Genomic DNA, 27,134 nt, shown 5'->3' with positions numbered 1-27,134 from the left:
CCCCCCCCCCCCCCACCCCCCCCCCCCCCCACCCCCCCCCCCCCCCACCCCCCCCCCCCCCCACCCCCCCCCCCCCCCACCCCCCCCCCCCCCCACCCCCCCCCCCCCCCACCCCCCCCCCCCCCCACCCCCCCCCCCCCCCACCCCCCCCCCCCCCCACCCCCCCCCCCCCCCACCCCCCCCCCCCCCCACCCCCCCCCCCCCCCACCCCCCCCCCCCCCCACCCCCCCCCCCCCCCACCCCCCCCCCCCCCCACCCCCCCCCCCCCCCACCCCCCCCCCCCCCCACCCCCCCCCCCCCCCACCCCCCCCCCCCCCCACCCCCCCCCCCCCCCACCCCCCCCCCCCCCCACCCCCCCCCCCCCCCACCCCCCCCCCCCCCCACCCCCCCCCCCCCCCACCCCCCCCCCCCCCCACCCCCCCCCCCCCCCACCCCCCCCCCCCCCCACCCCCCCCCCCCCCCACCCCCCCCCCCCCCCACCCCCCCCCCCCCCCACCCCCCCCCCCCCCCACCCCCCCCCCCCCCCACCCCCCCCCCCCCCCACCCCCCCCCCCCCCCACCCCCCCCCCCCCCCACCCCCCCCCCCCCCCACCCCCCCCCCCCCCCACCCCCCCCCCCCCCCACCCCCCCCCCCCCCCACCCCCCCCCCCCCCCACCCCCCCCCCCCCCCACCCCCCCCCCCCCCCACCCCCCCCCCCCCCCACCCCCCCCCCCCCCCACCCCCCCCCCCCCCCACCCCCCCCCCCCCCCACCCCCCCCCCCCCCCACCCCCCCCCCCCCCCACCCCCCCCCCCCCCCACCCCCCCCCCCCCCCACCCCCCCCCCCCCCCACCCCCCCCCCCCCCCACCCCCCCCCCCCCCCACCCCCCCCCCCCCCCACCCCCCCCCCCCCCCACCCCCCCCCCCCCCCACCCCCCCCCCCCCCCACCCCCCCCCCCCCCCACCCCCCCCCCCCCCCACCCCCCCCCCCCCCCACCCCCCCCCCCCCCCACCCCCCCCCCCCCCCACCCCCCCCCCCCCCCACCCCCCCCCCCCCCCACCCCCCCCCCCCCCCACCCCCCCCCCCCCCCACCCCCCCCCCCCCCCACCCCCCCCCCCCCCCACCCCCCCCCCCCCCCACCCCCCCCCCCCCCCACCCCCCCCCCCCCCCACCCCCCCCCCCCCCCACCCCCCCCCCCCCCCACCCCCCCCCCCCCCCACCCCCCCCCCCCCCCACCCCCCCCCCCCCCCACCCCCCCCCCCCCCCACCCCCCCCCCCCCCCACCCCCCCCCCCCCCCACCCCCCCCCCCCCCCACCCCCCCCCCCCCCCACCCCCCCCCCCCCCCACCCCCCCCCCCCCCCACCCCCCCCCCCCCCCACCCCCCCCCCCCCCCACCCCCCCCCCCCCCCACCCCCCCCCCCCCCCACCCCCCCCCCCCCCCACCCCCCCCCCCCCCCACCCCCCCCCCCCCCCACCCCCCCCCCCCCCCACCCCCCCCCCCCCCCACCCCCCCCCCCCCCCACCCCCCCCCCCCCCCACCCCCCCCCCCCCCCACCCCCCCCCCCCCCCACCCCCCCCCCCCCCCACCCCCCCCCCCCCCCACCCCCCCCCCCCCCCACCCCCCCCCCCCCCCACCCCCCCCCCCCCCCACCCCCCCCCCCCCCCACCCCCCCCCCCCCCCACCCCCCCCCCCCCCCACCCCCCCCCCCCCCCACCCCCCCCCCCCCCCACCCCCCCCCCCCCCCACCCCCCCCCCCCCCCACCCCCCCCCCCCCCCACCCCCCCCCCCCCCCACCCCCCCCCCCCCCCACCCCCCCCCCCCCCCACCCCCCCCCCCCCCCACCCCCCCCCCCCCCCACCCCCCCCCCCCCCCACCCCCCCCCCCCCCCACCCCCCCCCCCCCCCACCCCCCCCCCCCCCCACCCCCCCCCCCCCCCACCCCCCCCCCCCCCCACCCCCCCCCCCCCCCACCCCCCCCCCCCCCCACCCCCCCCCCCCCCCACCCCCCCCCCCCCCCACCCCCCCCCCCCCCCACCCCCCCCCCCCCCCACCCCCCCCCCCCCCCACCCCCCCCCCCCCCCACCCCCCCCCCCCCCCACCCCCCCCCCCCCCCACCCCCCCCCCCCCCCACCCCCCCCCCCCCCCACCCCCCCCCCCCCCCACCCCCCCCCCCCCCCACCCCCCCCCCCCCCCACCCCCCCCCCCCCCCACCCCCCCCCCCCCCCACCCCCCCCCCCCCCCACCCCCCCCCCCCCCCACCCCCCCCCCCCCCCACCCCCCCCCCCCCCCACCCCCCCCCCCCCCCACCCCCCCCCCCCCCCACCCCCCCCCCCCCCCACCCCCCCCCCCCCCCACCCCCCCCCCCCCCCACCCCCCCCCCCCCCCACCCCCCCCCCCCCCCACCCCCCCCCCCCCCCACCCCCCCCCCCCCCCACCCCCCCCCCCCCCCACCCCCCCCCCCCCCCACCCCCCCCCCCCCCCACCCCCCCCCCCCCCCACCCCCCCCCCCCCCCACCCCCCCCCCCCCCCACCCCCCCCCCCCCCCACCCCCCCCCCCCCCCACCCCCCCCCCCCCCCACCCCCCCCCCCCCCCACCCCCCCCCCCCCCCACCCCCCCCCCCCCCCACCCCCCCCCCCCCCCACCCCCCCCCCCCCCCACCCCCCCCCCCCCCCACCCCCCCCCCCCCCCACCCCCCCCCCCCCCCACCCCCCCCCCCCCCCACCCCCCCCCCCCCCCACCCCCCCCCCCCCCCACCCCCCCCCCCCCCCACCCCCCCCCCCCCCCACCCCCCCCCCCCCCCACCCCCCCCCCCCCCCACCCCCCCCCCCCCCCACCCCCCCCCCCCCCCACCCCCCCCCCCCCCCACCCCCCCCCCCCCCCACCCCCCCCCCCCCCCACCCCCCCCCCCCCCCACCCCCCCCCCCCCCCACCCCCCCCCCCCCCCACCCCCCCCCCCCCCCACCCCCCCCCCCCCCCACCCCCCCCCCCCCCCACCCCCCCCCCCCCCCACCCCCCCCCCCCCCCACCCCCCCCCCCCCCCACCCCCCCCCCCCCCCACCCCCCCCCCCCCCCACCCCCCCCCCCCCCCACCCCCCCCCCCCCCCACCCCCCCCCCCCCCCACCCCCCCCCCCCCCCACCCCCCCCCCCCCCCACCCCCCCCCCCCCCCACCCCCCCCCCCCCCCACCCCCCCCCCCCCCCACCCCCCCCCCCCCCCACCCCCCCCCCCCCCCACCCCCCCCCCCCCCCACCCCCCCCCCCCCCCACCCCCCCCCCCCCCCACCCCCCCCCCCCCCCACCCCCCCCCCCCCCCACCCCCCCCCCCCCCCACCCCCCCCCCCCCCCACCCCCCCCCCCCCCCACCCCCCCCCCCCCCCACCCCCCCCCCCCCCCACCCCCCCCCCCCCCCACCCCCCCCCCCCCCCACCCCCCCCCCCCCCCACCCCCCCCCCCCCCCACCCCCCCCCCCCCCCACCCCCCCCCCCCCCCACCCCCCCCCCCCCCCACCCCCCCCCCCCCCCACCCCCCCCCCCCCCCACCCCCCCCCCCCCCCACCCCCCCCCCCCCCCACCCCCCCCCCCCCCCACCCCCCCCCCCCCCCACCCCCCCCCCCCCCCACCCCCCCCCCCCCCCACCCCCCCCCCCCCCCACCCCCCCCCCCCCCCACCCCCCCCCCCCCCCACCCCCCCCCCCCCCCACCCCCCCCCCCCCCCACCCCCCCCCCCCCCCACCCCCCCCCCCCCCCACCCCCCCCCCCCCCCACCCCCCCCCCCCCCCACCCCCCCCCCCCCCCACCCCCCCCCCCCCCCACCCCCCCCCCCCCCCACCCCCCCCCCCCCCCACCCCCCCCCCCCCCCACCCCCCCCCCCCCCCACCCCCCCCCCCCCCCACCCCCCCCCCCCCCCACCCCCCCCCCCCCCCACCCCCCCCCCCCCCCACCCCCCCCCCCCCCCACCCCCCCCCCCCCCCACCCCCCCCCCCCCCCACCCCCCCCCCCCCCCACCCCCCCCCCCCCCCACCCCCCCCCCCCCCCACCCCCCCCCCCCCCCACCCCCCCCCCCCCCCACCCCCCCCCCCCCCCACCCCCCCCCCCCCCCACCCCCCCCCCCCCCCACCCCCCCCCCCCCCCACCCCCCCCCCCCCCCACCCCCCCCCCCCCCCACCCCCCCCCCCCCCCACCCCCCCCCCCCCCCACCCCCCCCCCCCCCCACCCCCCCCCCCCCCCACCCCCCCCCCCCCCCACCCCCCCCCCCCCCCACCCCCCCCCCCCCCCACCCCCCCCCCCCCCCACCCCCCCCCCCCCCCACCCCCCCCCCCCCCCACCCCCCCCCCCCCCCACCCCCCCCCCCCCCCACCCCCCCCCCCCCCCACCCCCCCCCCCCCCCACCCCCCCCCCCCCCCACCCCCCCCCCCCCCCACCCCCCCCCCCCCCCACCCCCCCCCCCCCCCACCCCCCCCCCCCCCCACCCCCCCCCCCCCCCACCCCCCCCCCCCCCCACCCCCCCCCCCCCCCACCCCCCCCCCCCCCCACCCCCCCCCCCCCCCACCCCCCCCCCCCCCCACCCCCCCCCCCCCCCACCCCCCCCCCCCCCCACCCCCCCCCCCCCCCACCCCCCCCCCCCCCCACCCCCCCCCCCCCCCACCCCCCCCCCCCCCCACCCCCCCCCCCCCCCACCCCCCCCCCCCCCCACCCCCCCCCCCCCCCACCCCCCCCCCCCCCCACCCCCCCCCCCCCCCACCCCCCCCCCCCCCCACCCCCCCCCCCCCCCACCCCCCCCCCCCCCCACCCCCCCCCCCCCCCACCCCCCCCCCCCCCCACCCCCCCCCCCCCCCACCCCCCCCCCCCCCCACCCCCCCCCCCCCCCACCCCCCCCCCCCCCCACCCCCCCCCCCCCCCACCCCCCCCCCCCCCCACCCCCCCCCCCCCCCACCCCCCCCCCCCCCCACCCCCCCCCCCCCCCACCCCCCCCCCCCCCCACCCCCCCCCCCCCCCACCCCCCCCCCCCCCCACCCCCCCCCCCCCCCACCCCCCCCCCCCCCCACCCCCCCCCCCCCCCACCCCCCCCCCCCCCCACCCCCCCCCCCCCCCACCCCCCCCCCCCCCCACCCCCCCCCCCCCCCACCCCCCCCCCCCCCCACCCCCCCCCCCCCCCACCCCCCCCCCCCCCCACCCCCCCCCCCCCCCACCCCCCCCCCCCCCCACCCCCCCCCCCCCCCACCCCCCCCCCCCCCCACCCCCCCCCCCCCCCACCCCCCCCCCCCCCCACCCCCCCCCCCCCCCACCCCCCCCCCCCCCCACCCCCCCCCCCCCCCACCCCCCCCCCCCCCCACCCCCCCCCCCCCCCACCCCCCCCCCCCCCCACCCCCCCCCCCCCCCACCCCCCCCCCCCCCCACCCCCCCCCCCCCCCACCCCCCCCCCCCCCCACCCCCCCCCCCCCCCACCCCCCCCCCCCCCCACCCCCCCCCCCCCCCACCCCCCCCCCCCCCCACCCCCCCCCCCCCCCACCCCCCCCCCCCCCCACCCCCCCCCCCCCCCACCCCCCCCCCCCCCCACCCCCCCCCCCCCCCACCCCCCCCCCCCCCCACCCCCCCCCCCCCCCACCCCCCCCCCCCCCCACCCCCCCCCCCCCCCACCCCCCCCCCCCCCCACCCCCCCCCCCCCCCACCCCCCCCCCCCCCCACCCCCCCCCCCCCCCACCCCCCCCCCCCCCCACCCCCCCCCCCCCCCACCCCCCCCCCCCCCCACCCCCCCCCCCCCCCACCCCCCCCCCCCCCCACCCCCCCCCCCCCCCACCCCCCCCCCCCCCCACCCCCCCCCCCCCCCACCCCCCCCCCCCCCCACCCCCCCCCCCCCCCACCCCCCCCCCCCCCCACCCCCCCCCCCCCCCACCCCCCCCCCCCCCCACCCCCCCCCCCCCCCACCCCCCCCCCCCCCCACCCCCCCCCCCCCCCACCCCCCCCCCCCCCCACCCCCCCCCCCCCCCACCCCCCCCCCCCCCCACCCCCCCCCCCCCCCACCCCCCCCCCCCCCCACCCCCCCCCCCCCCCACCCCCCCCCCCCCCCACCCCCCCCCCCCCCCACCCCCCCCCCCCCCCACCCCCCCCCCCCCCCACCCCCCCCCCCCCCCACCCCCCCCCCCCCCCACCCCCCCCCCCCCCCACCCCCCCCCCCCCCCACCCCCCCCCCCCCCCACCCCCCCCCCCCCCCACCCCCCCCCCCCCCCACCCCCCCCCCCCCCCACCCCCCTATGGGAACTGTAGTCCATAACATCTGGAGGGCCACGAGTTTGACACCTGTGTCATAGGGTTTCCAAAGTGAGAGACAAGCAGAGGTGGTTAGCCATTGACTGCCTCCGCATAGCACCTCTGGATTTCCATGGTGGTCTCTTATCCAAGTTGTAGACAAGGCCAACCCTGCATAATTTCCAAGATCTGACAAGATCCAGCTAGCCTGGGCCATCAAGCCAGACAAAGTAGGCTCTCCTACAGTGTTGTACTGCTGCTCCTTATTCATAAAGTTATCCGCAATATATGTTTTGCATACGTTCCTCTTTATTAGCAATTCCAATTCCATCTTATTCCTATTCTTATTTTATATTCATCGAGCAATGGCTCTAAGTTTTAAGTACTGGAGTAATCAATGATAGCATCCAACCATTTTTCTTACAATCTCTTTAAACAAAAGGATGTGATCATTTTCAAATCAATCCTTCGTGGCTTTTTTTTTAAGGGTGAACAGTCAAGCCACCAAACATTTCTGTCATCAAGAATTCCTGAATTATAAGTCATCAGTGCCAGGGGCAATAAACCTGGGCTTAGAATATTGTTAAATCTTTCTCAAGAATCTGTTAGCCAAAATAGTCACAGAGGCCTTTTTTCATTTTTCTTGTGTTATCATTATACCATAAGATGTCGCTAAAATTAACACCCATCTCTTCTTCCATTGATTTCAAAACCTCATATTGTCTATATACCACATTGCTAAATACATGAGCATTCATGCAGAGTAATAGGTTTGAACATCATTTTTTTTACTCACCAAAAGTAACCAAGACAAAGAGTGCCGTTGCCACAGCTGCAGTCATATAGAACATTATGCTTATGTGGTAAGCCAGCGTCTCCTTATTGTCAACATTGGGAACCAAAACCGGAGGAAGGAGGAACCCCACAGCAATGCCAAGCTGAACACAGAAGACAACATTAGATGGCACTTATCATCTCCCATACATATTTCTGCTTTGATAGATAATGTAGGAAGAACTTAGCATAAGATATACAAATGACTATTTAGAGTTGTCCCTCAAGACAGCAACATCAGTAAAATCCTGCGTGTGCTCTGGGCTCCACAGTTATCTCATTTATTCTGTCTTCTTCCAAGTTCCACAGTTTAATACACATTCTTTTAGAAGTTCAGGCTGCAATCCTAGAAACACTTTCCTGGAACAAACCCCGCTGAGGGGAAAATTGGACTTATTGTTGAGTAGATCTATTGAGAATTGGTCTCTCAAAAGATAAGAAACAGGTTGAACCTAGCAGACTCTGTGTGTGTGTGTGTGTGTGTGTGTGTGTGTGTGTGTGTGTGTGTGTGTGTGTGCGCGTGCGCGTGCGTGAGTGTTAGAGTTTCTGGTTAGAGTTTCACTGTAAAGCAAGAAAAGGCAGAATCCACTCTGTAATATTTACCAGTGCACCCAAACTCCTGATTATGAAGAAATGTTTTGGCCATGGTAGCATAACCTTTATCTTGACCAACAGATTGAGAAGACTGTGGTGATCTGGATAGTCTGTATCACACTGATATTGTTTTTCAGTTGCACAAATTGTTTCATAATACCAGCAAAACAGGAGCATAGCTGAGAATCCATAAGCAGAAATATACAATAATCCTTAAAATATTGGTGGAATTCATTAGAAATATAAAATCAGTTCCGTCCCTTTGTGTTCAGATGGGGAAAATTCAAATTCTGGAATTTACTTTGTGTCACATTTGACCTTTTAGATATGAACTAATGTCCATACCTCAGCCAAGAATATCATCTAACCCACAAATCATTAACTCTCACAATGTTTGTCAAGAGTTCTTCATCAGTCAGACATGGTCCTGAAACTCTTTCTCATCTTACAGGCAGTAGAAGGCTTTGGAGTTCACTATTACCATAATGTTACACTTGATTGTGAGGATCTGAAAGGGAATAGATCCACCTTACATGGATCTACAACTGGACTACACTGTGTTAAAAGTGTGTTAGTGCACAGACCAACTCATACCTCACAGGAAGCTTGCAAGAACTTTACATAGTGCTCCCAGAATGAAAAGTCCTTCAAACCACTAATGTTAATCTTCAACAAACAATCCTAAGAGTACATAACTATTATTATTTTGAAGACTGAGAACAGACTCTGAGGTAAGTGCCTTGTCCAAAGATAGCCAGTATATTTTCAAGGGATTTGAATTGGAATCGCTTCCAAATGCCATAGGCTATTACTTTATCCATTGCTAATCCTGAGAAACAAGAACAAGTTTCCCCACTTCAGGCAGCCAGAAAATTGAGGGGGTGTGTGTGTGATTTTGCAGATAAATTCTTCCTACTCACCAAAAACAGGAAAAGACTGGGAGTGAGTTTATCTGTGGATCATGCTCCACAACAAATTACAGGTGGGTAAATACACTGGTCTGCAGTAGAACAGCAAGAGTCAAGTCTAATAAAATAAACTACGAACTCAGTAGCTAATGGACTCAAATCTTGCTCAAGAAATTAATACTGACACAAGATGGCCTACAGCTTTAAAAAATGATTAAACACATTCATGGATGATGGCTCTATCTGTTGCTAGAAGCCATGATAGCCAACTGGGGCCCCCATGATCAGGGGCAGTGTATCTATGAAAAACAGGAGGTAGCTTTGTCTTTTATGCCTGGGTTGTAGACCTTCAAGGAACATCTATCTGGCATTTCGTTGGCCATCAATTTTTGCTAAGGTTTTCAAGGGATGTGTTTATGCTTTTCTATATAGGTGCACATTTAACAAGTTAAAAATCTGATGAGATGGAAACAGTATAGGAACAAGTCATTATTTTATATCTATTTTATATCTAATCTGATAAGTGGTCCACTGCTCACAGGGCAGAATTCTACACACCCCACAAAAGCCTCAGGAGTTATAATATTTAAAAGATTCCCAGGCTCCTCCATTTTCTTGGTTCGGCCTCTTATTCTTTTTAAGAGGTCCATCACTTCTGTTCACTCTGCAGCAACTAACTGAATGGCAGCCTTAGGATTGCATCACTGATACTTACTTGGCTCAACAAAAGCCAGTGTCATATAGTTTCTAAAATGCATCTTTAGGATTGTGGGAATCTTGTGAATTCATGTCATAATAAGTAGAAGCAGACTTGGATAAAGTCAGAGAGAGATCAAGGGGCAACTGTAAGACCAACCAACCAACCAGTTTATTTGAGCATCAGCTTTTGTGGGTCAGACCTCATTTCTTCAGATGCAGCCTGGTATGCCATCAGTTAAAGTGGAAGCATTCTTGTTTACATTCTTCCAATGACTCTCTCTGTCTCCCATCTGACACTGTTATTTGTTAAGGCAATCTATACCCCAACTTCATGTTACATGCATGCAAAACATCTATACATTTTATGCTGCCCAATTGCCCAAGCAATATGATGCTCCTGGGCAATTACTTCAATGACATTAAGAGGGCTGGTTGTGGTGGGTTTTCCGGGCTGTGTGGCCATGGCCTGGTAGATCTTGTTCCTAACATTTCGCCTGCATCTGTGGCTGGCATCTTCAGAGGTGTATCACAGAGAGAAGTCTGTTACACACTGCGTCCAGTGAAAAGGGAATGTTAGTGGGCTATTTATTTATAAATATATTATTTGAGCTAATTGCATGCAAGCATAATGGTAGGCCAGTGAAGTTAAGAGCAGTGGGTTCTAATCTGGAAAACTGGGTCCAATTCCCTACTCCTCCACAAAAAGCTTGCTGGCCAGTCACAGTTCTCTCAGAGCTCTCTCAGCCCACATGGAGGCCAGCAATGGCAAACCACCTCCCAACAGTCTCTTGCTTTGAAAACCCTACAGAGTAACCATAAGTCAGCAGTGACCTGGTGGCACTTTCTACCACCATACCACTAGAAGACCCCCTCAAGAATTCCACTCAGTCAGAAAAAGCCTGCTAGCAAATGAATGGGAAATGTTTCAGGAGCTTGGAACATCCACTACCTTTGAGAATCTATTCAGAGATCTGTTGTGCACTGGATCAAGGGCCAAGGTCTACCCTAAAAAACTTGGGGTCCAGACTCCAGAACAAGACTGCAAGCAGATTAAACCAGCAGTTGTGGCACCCCACAATCCGCCAATCTGCTGGGCAACTCTCTGACAGCTTCTACAGCTGGCTTTTCTACAACAAAGCCTAAATCTTATGCTGGCTTCTTTTGTCCCAGAAGCCAGAATGCCTGCATCTAGTAGATCAGAGCAAGCCTAAAGTTTAAATGTCCTTCCCACTATCTCTTCTGTTGACAAGTTCTTGACCTCCAGACACAAGCACTGGGCTGGATTTAGCGGTTCATTCACCACTAGATAAAGGAAACACAGCCAAAGTTCTTCAGTATTTTGACGGGCAATCCTGGACTTGCACCTAGCCTCTGACGTTACTGACTTTTGCTGACAGAATGGCAAGCAATTTTAACGTTTAAAGACAAAAGGTGTTTTTGCACAAGTAGTTCTAAGAATACGTTTTTACTTTGAACGGATACCTTTGTGAACATTGTTAGATTATGGCTAAAACACAGAGAAGACATGAGCCTAAACTCACCTTCTCACTGATCTTGGTTTAGCTTTCAGTTTATAGACACAGGAGAAGAAGAGCTCTGCTGTTATGCTCCGTTGTATTAGTATTGTGGTCAGAAAATGGATTACTTTGCCCCACTGAAAGGAAGACACCCTCACGGTAAGAAGGAGAAGTCTGGATTTATACCTCACCTTTCTCTCCTGTAAAGAGACTCAAGGTGGCTTACAAGCTTCTTTCCCTTCCTGTCCCCACAACACACACCTTGTGAGGTAGGTGAGGCTGAGAGAGTTCCAAAGAACTGTGACTAGCCCAAGGTCACCCAGCAGGAATGAAGGAGTGCGGAAACACATTTGGTTCACCAGATAAGCCTCCGCCACTCAGGTGGAGGAGTGGGGAATCAAACCCAGTTCTCCAGATTAGAATCCACCTGCTCTTAACCACTACACCATGCTGGCTCTCAGAAATACAAAGCTTGGCATTAGCCTCACTTCTGAAAGCAGCCCAACATTTTAAAACCTAGCAACCATTTTACCTTTAGTTGTGACTTTGAAAGGGATAGCCATGTAGCTCTTGGGGGGGTGGGGGGGGGTGGAGATTTTACCATAATTACGGTAAAATGAGCCTGAAATGTTTGTTCAAGGAAAGTTATAGACAGGTTCAGAACATTTGCTTCATTTTCTGAGAATGTTTCATTTTTTTCACTTAGGTAACCAAGATGATTGACCTGGTTTTCTGAGTTGAAGTTTTTTCCTTCTCCTTTCTTTTCTGGTCATTTTTTACTTCAATATAAATATATGTCTTGTTCACTTTCGCATGTACCAAGGGAAACAAACTCAGTCACAGGTACCTAGGGGAAACAAACTCAGGCTGATTCCGCATGGGCCAAAAACAGTGGTGTGAAAATGGTGTGAAAAGCAAGGTATAAAGCAGCTTTTACAACCGCTTTTCTTTTAAACCCTCTCTTTTTACACCGCTTTTCATACCGTTTTCCACACTGCCTGTTTTTTTTATTTATCTTGCGGAATCAGCTTCAGTCACAGGTACCTAGGGGAAACAAACTCAGTCCTAACCATCACCATGCTTGCCATGGGTGTGATCTTTACAACTTGTAGGCTAAACATCGAATTTGTAAAAGGTCTTCTAGCTGTGAGTGTGTGGGGCATTTCTGTGCTCCCTGGAGAATACTTCCCAGTAGTCTTTATAAAACCTGCACTTACTTTAAAAAGTATTTCTGCTGATAGGAAATGCTTTGGAGAACAGTTTGGGGAGGGAGGGTCAAAGACTGAAGCAATTCCTGTTGCTCTTGATATGCTTCCAATGTTCCAAGGTTTCAGGGAAGACATCTGTTTGCCTACTAAAAAATAAAGCTGGGGACTCAACGGAGCTGTGAAAAAACTATACACAAGAATTTATGGAGGATGGTCACCACATCCAAGTATGTAATCCCAGATAAGTTCTTAGAATAACAACCTCCCTTTTCCCAGAGAAAGAATGAGCAAAGCACAGATAACTCCAGTCCCCCCCCAGTTCTCCACACACAATTTGCTATTTCAAAACCAACATGTCTTGCTTCATCTTTACCTGCACAAATTTATCATACTCCCCACTGCACCAAAACAACATGATTAGTGTTGTAGGTACAGCTTCCTAAGAAAATAGCTAATGAAATGGAGATAAGCGGTTTCTAAGAGCAGAAAAGCTATTAATCAGCTACTTGATACACATTACCTAAATATGTTAACATCTACCAACAGGTGACGGCACTATTAGTTAACCAGAGTCAGATACTGAAAGGCTGTATATATTAGATGAAACCTAGATAGCATGTTTCTTCAACTCCAGCTCCTGCAATATTCTTATTTCGCCTCTATAAATTAAGCCTCTTAAATAACCATGAGTAGAAATGCTCAAAAAATATCTGTTTGCAAGGAAAAACAATGTTTTCTGCAAGGAAAATGGTCAGATTCCGCAGAAACCTTTAAAGAGGGGGTGAAATTAAGATGTTTTACACAGACACACAGTATAGGGCGGGTACATTTTATAGTACACAAAAACTTTACAGAACAACTTCTGACCCTATAACCACTCAAGATGATAATAAAACATGATTTTTTTTAACCACATATCCCTTTTTAGCCCTAAACACGCCATTGTATTCCTAATGGCTATCATATAGATGAAGAAACTCAGGTACAGAATAGGCAGGCATCAAGTGTGATGAAAGCACTACTACTGCACAAGCAAATATTGTCTAGCTGAAAGGGACCCGAAAAAGCAAAGCAAAAAGAGAACACAGTAAGTGTTTTCCTACCATCAGATGTTACATTTCCTACCATCAGATGCTACATTTCAGTGTTAAAATTCTGCACACTTTTTGACCGATTTGGTTTTGAAAACATTTCTAACCAACTTTTCCTCTCGTCAAGGACATAGGTATAGATTTTTTATGGGGGGGTTCAGGGGCAGGGCCACATCCCCACCCGCCCCTGGAGGCATAGCCATGTTTCCCCAAGCCCTGCCCCCGGCCTCAGTGCTTATAAAAGCAGCCCTCTGAGGCCAGGGATGGCAGACTCCCTTGTCTCACCCACCCCCCACCAGCAGGGCTCTCAGCCGGCAGCCCTCTCTGCCCTCTCCTCCAGGCAGTGGCGTAGCTAGGGAAAATGGAGCCTGGTGCAAAATCTGAGTTTTGCAGAGGCCCCCCCATGGGCAGTCACTGTGATACTGGAATCCACCCCCAAACAGCATAATTTTCAATGGTGTTTAAGCTTGGGAGCCCAGATTCTCCTTTTAAATCCACCTTAAACGGAGAATCTGAGATCCCCAGTTAAAACAACATTGAAAGTGATGCCGTTTTGGGGTGGATTCTCCCCCACCCTGAAACAGCATCACTTGCAATGTTTAAACTGGGGACCTCACATTCTGCCTTTAAGTCCATGCCGAAGGGGGTGGATTTAAAGGAGAATCTGGGGAAATTTTGGGGGTGCCTGCTTTCAGGGATGCAATTGTTAAGCTAGCAGCACCAAACGTTCAGGGTATCTTCAGGAGACTCACCTGATGATACCACCCAGGTTTGGTGAAGTTTGTTTCAGGGGGCCCAAAGTTGCTTGGACTCCAAAGGGTGTAGCCCCCATCTCTGTAAAAACTCCCATTGGAAACAATGGGGGATGGGGGTACCCTTCTTGGGAGTCCATAACTTAGGACCCCCTAAACCAAACCTCACCTAACTTGGGTGGTATCATCAGGAGAGTCTCCCAAACAATCCCTGAAATTTTGGTGCAGAAATAGAAACTTCTGCCTCCACCAGACCATATAAAACTTGAAACTCGAAGAAAAACACTTTAAAATACAAACGGGGCGGAGCTTCGGACATGTAATGCGGGGAGTTAAACCCAGGAACCCCCCCTTACCTACGTCCTTGCCTCTGTTGCATTCACAAACACTTTCACTGTGTTGTTTTCCCTGAACCATTTCCGAGCCAACTTTCCTTAAGCGTGCAATCATACTGGATCTTGGTTTATTTCCCTGTCTCTCCAAACAGCAGGCCCTTATCTATGCCTTCATATAGTCACCCAACCTCCCCTTCAGCCCTTGGTTGGCCATTTTCCCCTTTCGCCATTTTCTCCCTTCCTTTTATACATTTTTCCAAGGATAGATTAACAATTGAGCACCAGTGAGAATGCATCAGTCAGTGCTACGCTAACCTTCCTTTTGTTGCAGTACAAGGCTAGAATCGTGAAGAGCTCCTTGTCTTTCCCATGGGTGCTAGAGCAACTCATTCCAAATCAATTTCAACCTGAACTGTACAAATAAAAAAGGCCAAAGTGATCATAAGTAAATGCTTCTATTTGTTTATAACATTTATTTTATTTTATTTTATTTTATTTTATTTTATTTATTTTATTTATTTTATTTTATTTTATTATTATCTCCATTCTTTATACCGCCTCCTAAGGGCCTTAAGGGCGGTTTTACAACATTAAATAAAACAGTGGATATGTTGAAAATTAAAACAATTCTAAAAGCTAAGCATCTGCTATATCAATAATTAAAATAAGATGGCCTCCAGCTATTAAAAATTTACAAGGACAGCAGGTTTTAGTTGTTTCTTGGCACCCTATCAGCTGACTCTCCAAAGCCCGGGCGGAATAATCTCGGTCTTGCAGGCCCTCCTATGGAATCTGGCATATCCCGCGAGGGTCTGACAGTTGAGGAAGAGCATTCCACTAGCAGGCCAGGGCCAGAAAAGCCCTGGGTCTTAGCGGGAGGCCAGCCGACTACAGAGGGCTGGGATCACGAGGCAGGTTGGCCTCTGCTGAACGTGAGACCGACCGGGACGCGGCTGGGGCCAGATAGTCTCTCAGATACGAGGTCCCAGACCGCTACAAGGCCTTAAAGGTTACTACCAATAATTTTTATTTATTTATTTATTTATTTATTTATTTATTTATTTATTTATTTATTTATTATTCCACTTTTATACGCCCTCCAGTCATCAAGGGCGGTTTACAACGATAAATAAAACAGTGGATATGTTGAAAATCCAGAATCCAATTCCAAACTGCAAGTTTATGTACACGGCGTTAAAATAAGATGGCCTGGTTCCCAGCGTACCTCCTGAGCAACGGAAAGCCGCATGCTGACCAGTTTCTACCTCCGATCAGCCGCAGGAAGGCCAGCGAGCGAAGGTAATAATAGTTCAGCCTGGAGGTGACTGCTGTATGGATTACAGTGGCCAGGTCACTGGAGAGGAAGGCCAGTCAGCCATTTGTCAAGATGAAAAACGCAACCCGCTGGCATACACCTAGTCTCCATTGAAAGAGACGACCCAGGTGACCTTCTTGCGGCTATGGACGGAAGGGGTCGGGTGCCAATGAAACCTCTACTAATCGGGCGGGCTGGAACTTCCACCTGCCCAGGCCAGAGAATCTCCGCTCTCACTGATCCAGCTTTAACCTGCTCTGTTTCAACCAGCCGCCTCCAAACAGTGCTAGATTGCAGGGCGTGACCGCCCTCCATCGACAGAATCGAGCTGTACATAAAATCTCAGTACACTTAGGGGCAGCAGGTTTTAGTTGTTTCTGGGCACCCTATCAGCAGCTGGACTCTCCAAAGCCCGGGCGGAATAACTTTCGATCTTACAGGCCCTGCAGATTTCGTTAAAGGTCCCTTGGCAGATCCCGCGAGGGTCTGACAGTGGAGGAAGAGCATTCCACCAGGCAGGGGCCAGGGCCGTAAAGAAGCCCTGGGTCCTAGTGGAAACCAGCAGCATCCTCTAGAGGGCTGGGATCCACGAGGCAGAGTTGGCCTCTGCTGAGGCATGAGACCGACCGGGACGTGGGATATGGGGCCAGACAGTCTCTCAGATACGAAGGTCCCCAGGCCAGCGCAAGGCCTTAAAGGTTAACACCAATGCAATTTGCAGAGACAGTCGAGGAACTCAACTGGAAGCCAATGCAGAATTTGGCACCACGAGGCGTGATGTGGTCTCTAAAGGCACCTCCCCGTGAGCAAGCGAGCGCCCGCATGCTGGACCAGTTTCAATTTCACGGATCAGCCGCCAAGGGAAGGCCAGCGTAGCGAAGCTGAGTTGCAATAGTCTAGCCTGGAGGTGACCGTTGCATGGATTACAGTGGCCAGGTCCGCCTGGGAAGGAAGGGGCCAGTGGCGGGCATTTGTCGAAGATGAAAAAAGCGCGCCCGCTGGTTACATGGGCCTGGGTCTCCATTGAAAGAGAGAGGCGAATCCAGGTGGACCCCCTTGCAGGCTCTGGGGCGGAAGGGGTCGGGTGCCAATGAAGCCTCCACTAATCGGGCGGCATTAAACTTCCACCAGCCTAGGCCAGAGAATCTCCGCTCTTAGTTGGATTCAGCTTTAGCCTGCTCTGCTTCAACCAACCAGCTACGCCTCCAAACAGTGCTGTAGAGCTGCAGGAGGTGACTGACGCTCCCCTCGTGACCCGACAGAATGGCTTCGTTGTAAGTCATGGCATACTGGTGATAAACCAGCCCAGCTAGCAGCCTTACCAAGACAAACACACACTGGAGCTTATGTACGCACTTTATATCCACACATTTGCAGGCCAGCTATATCATTCTATGATGTGCTCTTAGGGCCTTTCCCCAGTTTCCCCTGTTTCATTCATTTTCCTGCATACTTTTCTTTTCTTGAGGAAGCAAAAAAAATTATTTGGTCTGCTATAAATTTGCAATGGTTTGAGGGTGCATATAAATATGCATAATGATGGATCTTCCCTCGCCTTGTGGTATCCATTTTGAGTGCAAACTTTTCCAAAAGCAAAGGGGCCAAAGAGAATGACTGTACTCACAACAGAGAGATTCTCCAGCATCCAATTTAAAAAAGGAGCTTGGCTGGAAGTGCAATTTTTTCAAAATGCAAAGGGGCTGAATAGAATGAACTGAAAATACTCACAAAGGAAAGATTCTCCGACATGCAATTTTTAAAAATTGCTTGATTAGAAGTGCAGCTCAGAGAATCTCAGACAAGAATGGGGGCAGTTTTTTAAAAAATACAGGACCATGGCTGCAGTGGCCAATCAGGGCAGACTGAGTGAAGTAACATGGATGCGTTATCGCTAGACTGCCTGTGCCAAAAAGACAGAAACATTAGGGCGAAGCCGGGCATATCCAGAATGATCATTCCCCATGCCATGAGTGACAGGATGCCACCCCACCAAACAAATCGCTTCCCATGCAGACAAGATAAAACTGGCTAAACTGAAATAAAAACAACATTGCAAAGGGAGGCATAAGTACAAACATTATGGAAAATTATTCCAAGTCTCTGAGATCGACACTGTATATAATCTGGGATAAACGCTGTAAGTGGAAAAGGCCAATGTTCTGGCATGGATTAACAAATGTATGGCACTTCACAGTACTTATTCAACTAAACTTTACAAATGTGGTTCTTCCTTGAAACTGATTGCCACTCAAAAACTTGCTGTCATGAACTCCTCTATAAATATTAAACTAAACCTCAAATGAAAACAGAAATAACTTCTAATCACTGTGGAATGATTAAAAAAATGCAAGTATTAGACCCAGGGAATGCCCCCACATACACACCCTCTGCTATGAGGTCTCAGCTGAGTAGCTTCAACAACAACAGAAAACCCTCAAACTGAAATTCCGTGAAATGTTGATGAAGCTACAGAAGAACAGTGCTTACTCCTAACTGTCAGCCACGAGGAAGGCAAGAAACTGGAGCAGGCTGTCACTCCTTCTACGTGTGCAGAGCACAGATTGGGTGTGCTGCCATGAAAGAATCCAATCCCCAATATAAGCCCTGTACAGAGAGGTTTATAGGAAGACGTAAGGGTTGCTGTTCAGCAACCGGTATGTCTACGGGAGCTATTTATGTTGCTTAACTGCTCCTCAGACTGGTATCTAGTTTTACAAATGTAGTTATGACTGCAGAGGCCACATCACTGGCTGACTCCAACACACCCTTGCAGTTCAGCACTAGAATCTTAGTATCAGCTAGAGATCAAAGGCCAAACTACAACAATTAGAGAGCATCTCCTGCAGTTACAATATTCCAGGTCATTCACACAGAAACCACGACACTGTTAGTGGAGAGCTGTGTGCAACCAGAGGTAAACTCAAGTCCAATTTGTTTTGTTATTTATTAGATTCATAGTTCACCCTTCCCCATTGTTAGGCTCCTGTTTCAGAACTCAGCCTTGTCTGTTCCTAAGATGGGCATGGCTGCCGATGTGCTCTGGTGATCTCTCTGCTTCCTGACATTTCTTGTTCTAATTTCCTACCGACTTGCCTTGGCTTTCCATGACTTTCAATGGAAAAGGAGTGGGAAATGAGATTTTGCAGGAATTCCATCTTCCACAACCAATTAACTGTGCAGTACTTGCAACTCACTGCTAGTCAAAACAATGCTAACAAAAAGCATTTGCCACACTAATGACCACCAAACTGAAGTCACAGAAAATACATACTGTGAAAACAGGCAAAGGATCAAAGAAACCAGCACAGTGTGTACAATGTGTAAGATATAACAATGTGTACAAAAATATAAACACAAGAGTCCAACAAGGTGTGGGAAGACAAGGAAGTGTGTCCAAGATGCACTGGAGAAAAAGACACAGATGGAAGACTCAGGTAAGTCCTGGTGCAGAAGCCTCCCAAACAGATACAGCTAGAAGTTTTTTTTACGAGACAACGCATAATGGCCCTTTCCGCAAGCATTGGTGGAGAGGAATGCCGAGCGCCCTGGGAATGATAGCAAAAACGCTTCGTCCCCAGAGAGCTGTTGTTCGCGACAGGGGCGAGCATGGCTTTGCTTCGAAGCCACCATTTTCCAACCTCGCTTCCCCAGCGAGGTTTTTTGGAAAACGGCGGCTTGGGTCGCTGAAGGCCTGGGGACACGCCCCCCTGTCCTGCGAGCTCGGAGCTGGTCGCGCAGGGCAGAGGCGTGTCCCCTGGCGCCTCGATTGACGATGCCGGAGGGCCATGCCCAGGACAGAGTAGGTCAAACTGACGACGAAGCGCCAGCTCTGCGCCACAGCACGCTCGTCCTGGGGAGGAGGAGTTCTGGGACCCGTTCATGTGAATGCTGGTCCCAGAGGGGGGTCGAGCTTCGGGCGGTCATCTACGCCGACCCGACCCCTTCCGCCGCCGTGCAGAAACAGCCAATGAGTCGTGTCAATATCACATGACATTACCTTGTCAATTTCAGTAACTTATTGCTGGTCACCCCAACCTTGATCATCCCTGCTGCTCCCTCTAAGATTAGAATCAGCCACGTACGTTTCACACGCACCTAAGCATCAGGATACTAACCTCGGCTGATACAACCTAGGTTCTTTCAAGAAGCTTTTCCACTCTTTATCAGGTTGCCAAGGCAACTCCTGCACAGTCCTTCAATAGGAAAGTAAAGAGTTGGTAGTAATGTTGGTGAAGAGTCCCATGCGGAGAGTGGTCAGTTACAGTAATGCAGTCAAAGTTCTGCTCACAATCTGGTCCTCACAGAAGTTGGTTTTAGGAAGCAGTGTCAAGGTTGACTCAGCCTTCCATCCTTCTGAGGTCAGTAAAATGTGTCCCCAGATTGCTGGGGTAACGTGCAGATGATGGTGAAGGCAATGGCAAACCACTCTGTAAACTTAGTCTGCCTAGTAAGAGTCCTAATGTGACATCACCCCATGGGACTTCCGTTGCCTAGTAATGTTGGTAAACAGGAAAATCCAAAAACAAGCTCCATGCATTGTCAAAGGTTTTCACAGATGGAATCAACAGGTTGTTGTGGGTTTTCCAAGCTGTGGGGCCATGGACTGGTAGTTTTTGTTCCTAACATTTTATCCCACATAGATGCAGGTGAAACATTAGGAGCAAAAACTACCAAACCATGACCATACAGCCTGGAAAACCCACAACAGCCAAGCTCCATGTAATACATTTTATTGAAACCAACCAAACCAACACAACACACTGCATGAGTTTTCAGGAACTCTTCATCAGGATGGATGTTAAATACCTGAAGAACTCAGAGGCTTGCGCTGTTATGTCTCAATCATCAGGCGAGCAGCAAGGTAAAAGCAGACAGGGCAAAACCACGCATACACTCACTTGAATGTCACACTCTTGGCTGACGTCACTCCAACTATGGAAACCTCAATAGCTCAAAACACAACATACCCAATGTGCTGTGCTATTCTGGCTGATCTTAAGGGAAGCTTGTTTTTGGATCCAACATGAACTAGAAAAGATCTCCAGCTATCACTTGGAGGTTGGCAACGCTGTCTGTTAGGAATCACAGGAAGAGGGGAGGCAATTTGACAATCCAACCCCCACTTCTGTAACTTCTAAAGAGCCCTTCCTCCCTCTTTAACTCACTTGCTATCAACACTCCACACATATCCATTTCCCAAGGGAGCTGGGGAGGGATTATTTCTTTTTATTTTGTTAACTTTACACAGATCATACATTTCTGCATATTAGAGAAGTTGCCAAGTATAAGGAAACTCCTGACTTGTCTATGAGTAACTTCATAGTGTTGCCTTTGTGACAAACCCACAGCTATTAAGTGAAACAATTAGATACAGTTAGTGACTGTTAAGGATAAGAGTTTATTTGTTTATAACCTGCTTTTCTTATTAGGTATCAAAGCTGACTGCCATAAAATAGCATGAAAAATATAATAAATGGTACAGTAGTACTAGAAAAACTTGAAACATACAATGTAAAAAAGTATCCAACATAATCAGTTAGATTGTTAAAGAAAGAAAGTTGGATACAGTAAGAGGAACATAGAACAAAGTTGCATAGCAAAACCTAGTTTCCAATTTACACTTAAAATTCCTAATCTGTAGATAAAGTAAGTACTCTCTGGTACCAGTCACCAAAGCTTCTATATCCTTGGTGAGGGACTATGCTTTTGTATAAGGATTTGCTTTTATCCCTAGAAACCAGTCACTTTGTTCTAATGAATTCCAAAGGACATACAAAAATTCAACATATTTCTACAGCTATGGCAAGGAACCCACGCAATCTAATGGACAATTCTGTGTAATTTTTTGTATCAAGGGCTCTGCTTCTCAGTGGCACCCGCACTGTGTTATCCACACCATCTCTCTTCACGACTTGGCCCAGCTCTATTCTTTTCCATGGAAAGATGACAGTAAATGTGTATATTAACCCGCCATTTCCTGGACCCTCTTTTTAGCAAAATGCTCCATGGGAGTCCTAGTGCCTACCTATTTCTTCTTTACTTTTCATAAGTAAAGTCCATTTAAGTGTTCTATGCCACCCAATACCCACTAAAGTCAATCCAGTAACTTATTCCCATTGACTTCCTGTCTAAGTATTGCCTTGTGGCCCTTAAGGCTGAGATACTTAACTGGGGGTTGTGGAAGGCAGAAAGAATCTCTTGCAACACAGCATTAAACTAGTTTCAAGGAAGCATGCTCTTGAACTCAATCTCTGTTTAAACAATTTAAGAAGCGAAAGTGAGAAATAACCAACACTGGACAAACAGGCTATTTGAACTGCCTGTAGATAAGTGTTTGCAAATATAAGCCACCTGCCCATCCATTGAGGATGTTTAACAGTGAGTACTGGAAACAAACAATCAACTTCACTCCTGTTAATGAGGTCAGCTCTTACAGCAAGAGACTCTGCAAACATCTCACTCCCAAAACAGTGACCCTACAGAGATGCCACTGTAGCACACAGACCACATCCTCCCCAGAATTCAGTGTGAACTGGTATCCTATGTATCCACTCAGCCTTAGGATCAGCTCAGGTAGTACAGATTATAGCGGAACATTTTCCTATTGCTTTTGGGTTTTTACTGAGGAAAAAAGAGGTCAGCCTTTGGAAGGAACACTTTTCATGGAATGCCTTTTAATATTATTACTTATTATTATTACATGGATTATGTTCTTGGTCTTTTGGATCTTACTTTATGACCAACACTACTGTAAACAACTTCATTGTCTTCAGAAACCTCTCTCAAAAAACCAGTCCCCTTCACCCTCAAAAAACTCTAATTTTTCCCCATGGTTCCAAAATTTCTGAAAAATGTATAGCTCTGTCTAGAAACAAATTTGATGGCAGAAACATTCAGCAGCATGCAACTTTCAAATCACCCACAGCAGATAATGCAGAGACATGTACCTTTTCTAGGAAGAGCCACTTAAAACACACCAATAGTTCTTACAACAGCTCCTCCTCAGGTACAAGCAACCAATTTCATTTCTTGAGAGGAGTGCACTTGACTTATCTCCAGTGTTCAGAGTCTGGCAGTCCTCACAGTTGCCTTAAAGAAGAAAATGTTTGCTCTTATCAGTACTTCTACAGTCATCATTGAGCATACAGCACCTGAAAGGTCAGGACCTGAGGACAACCCTGAAGCAAAAGTTATATTCTGATTGGACAACAACAGCACTGTACTCTTTTCCAAAGCCTCACTGAGGCAATAGGACACCGAGTTCTGTGTTTCAGAATATTGACATTCAGCTGCATATTTCACAAAGAAGCCTGAACTGCAAGCCGCTCAGCCGCAGCAACCCAACAGTTATGGTAGGCCAAGTCTGACCACTGAAACATTCCCTGAAAAATGACAAGCAGAGGGGGGGGGGGGGGGAAGCATTTTATTTCAGTTCATAATGTTCAGCCCAGAAATCTCTGCAAAAATCTGATGCTAAGAAGGAAAAAATAATAATAATTAAATGTGCCTAGTAATTAAATTTTCCCAGACATCCTACCCTGTTTCCCTGAAAATAAGACCTACCCTGAAAATAAGCCCTAGCATGATTTTTTGGGATTTTCGGAGGATGCTTGAAATATGAGCCCTACTCCAAAAATAAGCCCTAATTACAGATTCCCTGGTGCAGCTGATCTGGTTATGTGGGGGGCACAAAATCATGGAAAAAATAAAACATCCCCTGAAAATAAGCCCTAATGCAACTTTTGGAGCCAGAATTAATATAAGATCCTGTCTAGTGCAATTGCTAGAAAGCAGCATGTTTGGGGGGAAGGGGCGGAATCCCAATTTTCATTGCGACATTTTTCACATACAAGAAAGTTTGCTAGAATGTTATTATAACACCCACCTTTGCCACTCATGGCAAAGAACCTTTGCTCCTAAGGCAAGTTATAGATTAGTTTGTCTTTGACTACCTAATAGACATTAGCCTACGTGAATTAAACAAGCCTCACTGAAGTTAGTGGCACTTAAATGCCTCTCAGTTTTGACAATTAAGATCTAAAGCAGAAGAATCAAGCAAAAAATGTAAAATCTGTGTGGGAATTGCTTGTAAACCAGTACAATCAGAGTTTGGGAAGTACCCATAAGCGGAACAGAGTACATGAAACACTTCCTCTATTAGTGTAAACAATGACCGAAGGTGACTGTACTTGGAAGTACACTTATATTCTCCTGGCCAGCAATCTATGGATGCTGACCTCAGAAAGGAAATACAGAGTTCAGACACACTTTAAGATTCACAAGACAACTATCTGGCTGCATCAAGAACACACACAATGTTGTTCAGGGTTTGTGTCACTGGCTAAGACTGCCAGAAAAATATCAGAAACCATAACCCAACATACTTGCCTTGAGTCTATTGGCTCCAGAACCAAGTTGCTTCCTTTACCACCCAAAGCACAGCAAGATGAACTAACACCCAATACTTCACCCACACCTATGTATGAAATCAAAATGATATCCAAATTTAAACAAAACTTTTCAAACTAGCACAACACATTTGGGAGCAAGCGATGTTGCAAAATGCAGCAAACTTCCACAACAATATTCATGCAGCCTTTCCACCACAGAGATGCTGTTAGTTCATGTTCTGAAACACCATGTTCCTTCACCATCTTATTTCTTCTACACAAACCGCATCCTTTCATCCTATGCCTATGGGTCACATTTAATAAAATTACACCCATGTCCCCGAATCACTTGTCCTGTTCCTTTTTGTCCCCTCGTTCACATGCAAAACACTCCAGTTTAAATTAAAAAACCCATTTGTCCTACAAATCTACAGAGACTCACAGATCGCCAGGTTTTTTTTTAAACATTCCCTATATTTTCTGAGGGTATTACCGACTAACAGATTTCAAGTGTGTCATTTCCCTCTCATGGGGGCAATCCCAAGGTGTGCTCAAATGTTTCTGTTGTGCCTGCTCCACATACATTGCTCTTCCACCATATCAGGACTTTGCGAGATTAACATTTCCTTGGTATTTCCTTGCCCAACTGCTCACACTGCTGAATTTTTTGCTTTTTCTCAAGACCTTGTGGTTATCCCCCCACTTCTTACAATTGCCTCCAAGTCCTAACACTTCTGTATCCACCTTACACTACAGAACAGACATTCTTTATTAGAGTTTGCTGCTACCTACCTGGTTGCCAAAGACAGCAATTGAACATGCACTGGAGACCTCACGGGATCCAAACCAAACAGAAGCAATGCGGGAAGGCATGCCCAGGATGAAAACTTGGGCCAAAGAGCAGATGACTTGGCCCACGACAGTGACTGGGAAGAGGTGGGGTTTCATACTGCCTACCTTCACCCAGGCCCCTAGGCAGTTAAGAGCTGAGCCAGACAGGGCAATGAGTCGCAGACCCTTCTTGTCAAGGAGCCATGCAACGGGGAAAAGGAAGGGGATGTAGATGACCATGTAGCACATTGAGAGCCAGTCGATAGCAAAAGGAGTCACATCATAAAAGTGGGCAAATATGAGATTGATGCTGCCATACTGGATCCACTGAAAGGCATTGCAAAAGGAATAGGAACTGAAGAGGAACACAATTATCCAGCGGCGCCAAGTCAGGCGCACCTCTGGGTTTGATCCCGGGGCAAACCCATTGGGGGTCTCCGGCTCCATAAGTTCCGGCTTCACCTCCTGCAACAGGTCAGGCTCCTCGTGGCATCTCATTCCTTTCTCTCCTACGTCTGGACCCCCACTCACCATGGCTTCCAAAAGGAAAGGGGCCACCCACTCTCAGCCCTGCACGACCATACAGAGATATCCCAGGCAAGCAAGACCCGAGATGAGCAGTGGACACTTGGCACTGCTCTCCTTCTCTGCCTGTTCGCTGCCTTCCTCCCACCCTCTGGGTTTCGTCCCGCGGTCCCTTCCTCAGTCACCAGCCCTTAGTCTGCCGGCACCCGCATTCGCCCAGCTGCACCTTTGCCTCCCCGGACAGACTGATTCTTTCGCCCACCTTTCGCAACAAATATCTGCTTCACGAGCCAGAGGTCACCACGTGACTGCACACTCGGCCCACACAGACACGTCGCTCGGTAAACGCTCCGCCCCCCGGGCCTGATTAGCTACCTGCCCATCCCGACCGCGCCCCCCGACCGCGGATTGGCTGTCTATGCCCCGCCCCACTGGGGACCGTGGACCCCCCCCTTTCCCCGCCTTCCACCAAGGCAAGCACACAGCGGCGGCTGGACGGAGGAAAGTACCCAACTTGGCCTTGCAACCGAGAGCGCTGCTATTGCCCTGTTCTCCCGGGGAAAGCTGGAATTCGGCAACCAGGCTCTGGCAGCGCCTCCGGATTGAACGCACAACTCCTTTCTCTGGGAAAATCGGCGTTCCAGTTTTTATTAGTATGATTCTTATTGGGAGGGATCTGCAGAATTCTTCCAAGCACACCGAGGGACAGAAATAGTGTTCACCGAAGTGACATTTTCAATTTGGAAAAAAAATGTTAAAAGATATGGGTGGGGGAGAAAATAGATTCCTTTAAAGTGTGGAGTAAGAGAGAGTGTTACGGATACTACGAATAAGTGGGTTCTAGATCAAATCAAGCCCTAGAAGCTAAAATGACTAAACTGAGACTGTTGTATGTTGGTCACGTGGCAAGAAGGCAAGAGTCACTGGAAAAGCCAGTAATATTAGGAAAGCTTGAGGGCAGCAGGAAAAGAGGAAGACCGAACATGAGATGGATTGATTCTATAAAAGAAGCCCTTAGTTTGCAAGACCTGAGGAAGGCTGTTGATAACAGGACATTGATTCATAGGGTGGAGGAGGACATTGATTCATAGGGTGACCATGAGTTGGAAGAGACTTGATGGCAGTTAACACACATGCACAGGGGAGAACAGATCCCAGTAAGGAATACAGAATGGCAAGGAGAGTAAAAGTTGCTTTGGCTTCTCAAAAGGAAAGCCTGCTAGCTAACCAAACCCCCTTAACACAGTGTATCCCAGCCTGTGGGTTGGGATCCAAAAGTTGGTCTCCAAGCGTTTCTAATGGCCGCTCCTGCCCTTTGCATCCTTCCCTATCCTCCTTGCCAACTCCTTACATTCTCATCGTTCTCCTGTCTCTTTCTTACAAGAATGCGGGTGGGGAGAGCTGTCTGGCAACTAGTAAACTTCGTGATGGTAGCTGGAAGGGGTGTGTGCGTTGGAGAGTAGGTAGGAGCTGTTCATCATACCAAGGAAAAAGCAGAGGAGGATAGAAGGGGGGGGGGCTCTGTCTTGGTGTTGCTTCTTCAGCAGGCTGGCCTCTTGCTCAGTCGCCTGCAGTTCCTCACTGCCCTCAGTCAGCTGTGGGAGATGTACTGCACCTAGCTAGCCCCTTACTACCAACTTCTTTGCTTCCATCTACCATCTTTGCATTATCTCCTCAACCCAGTGCTCCGCCTCCACCCCAAGTGCACCTCCTCAAATTTGGCTCTGGTCCAGTTGGCAGAGGAGGAGAAAATTAATTCCCACTTATTTGTGATTCATAGTGGTGACAGCTGCACCCTTTGTGTGATTTGTTTCCGCACTCCTACATTCCTGCTGGTTGACCTTGGGCTAGCGTTCTTCGGAACTCTCTCAGCTCCATCTTCCTGACAAGGTGTCTGTTGTGGGGAGGGG

General features: G+C 55.5%; 1 protein-coding gene across 1 annotated transcript; it reads right to left on the bottom strand.

Annotated features, from left to right (window-relative positions):
• Nucleotides 1-7,013: 7,013 nt before the first annotated feature.
• On the bottom strand, nt 7,014-25,515 carry FLVCR2 (FLVCR heme transporter 2). The gene is made up of 2 exons (XM_048484623.1): nt 24,661-25,515; nt 7,014-7,163 (listed from the first exon to the last, which is right to left on the bottom strand). The coding sequence occupies exons 1-2, from the start codon at nt 25,231-25,233 to the stop codon at nt 7,014-7,016; spliced, it is 723 nt and encodes a 240-aa protein (XP_048340580.1). The 5' UTR covers nt 25,234-25,515.
• Nucleotides 25,516-27,134: the final 1,619 nt, after the last annotated feature.

This window comes from Sphaerodactylus townsendi, linkage group LG02 (genome assembly GCF_021028975.2).
Source record: "Sphaerodactylus townsendi isolate TG3544 linkage group LG02, MPM_Stown_v2.3, whole genome shotgun sequence".
NCBI classification, from domain to species: Eukaryota; Metazoa; Chordata; class Lepidosauria; order Squamata; family Sphaerodactylidae; genus Sphaerodactylus; species Sphaerodactylus townsendi.
This window is presented reverse-complemented; position numbering and strand designations above follow the sequence as displayed.

What these genes read in the sequence shown, in the direction of transcription:
- FLVCR2 (XM_048484623.1), bottom strand. Translation starts at nt 25,233, where the DNA reads ATGGTGAGTGGGGGTCCAGACGTAGGAGAGAAAGGAATGAGATGCCAC. An exon ending in TTGCTGTCTTTGGCAACCAG is followed by an intron (nt 7,164 to 24,660) that starts GTAGGTAGCAGC and finishes TTCTGTGTTCAG; the next exon opens with CTTGGCATTGCTGTGGGGTT.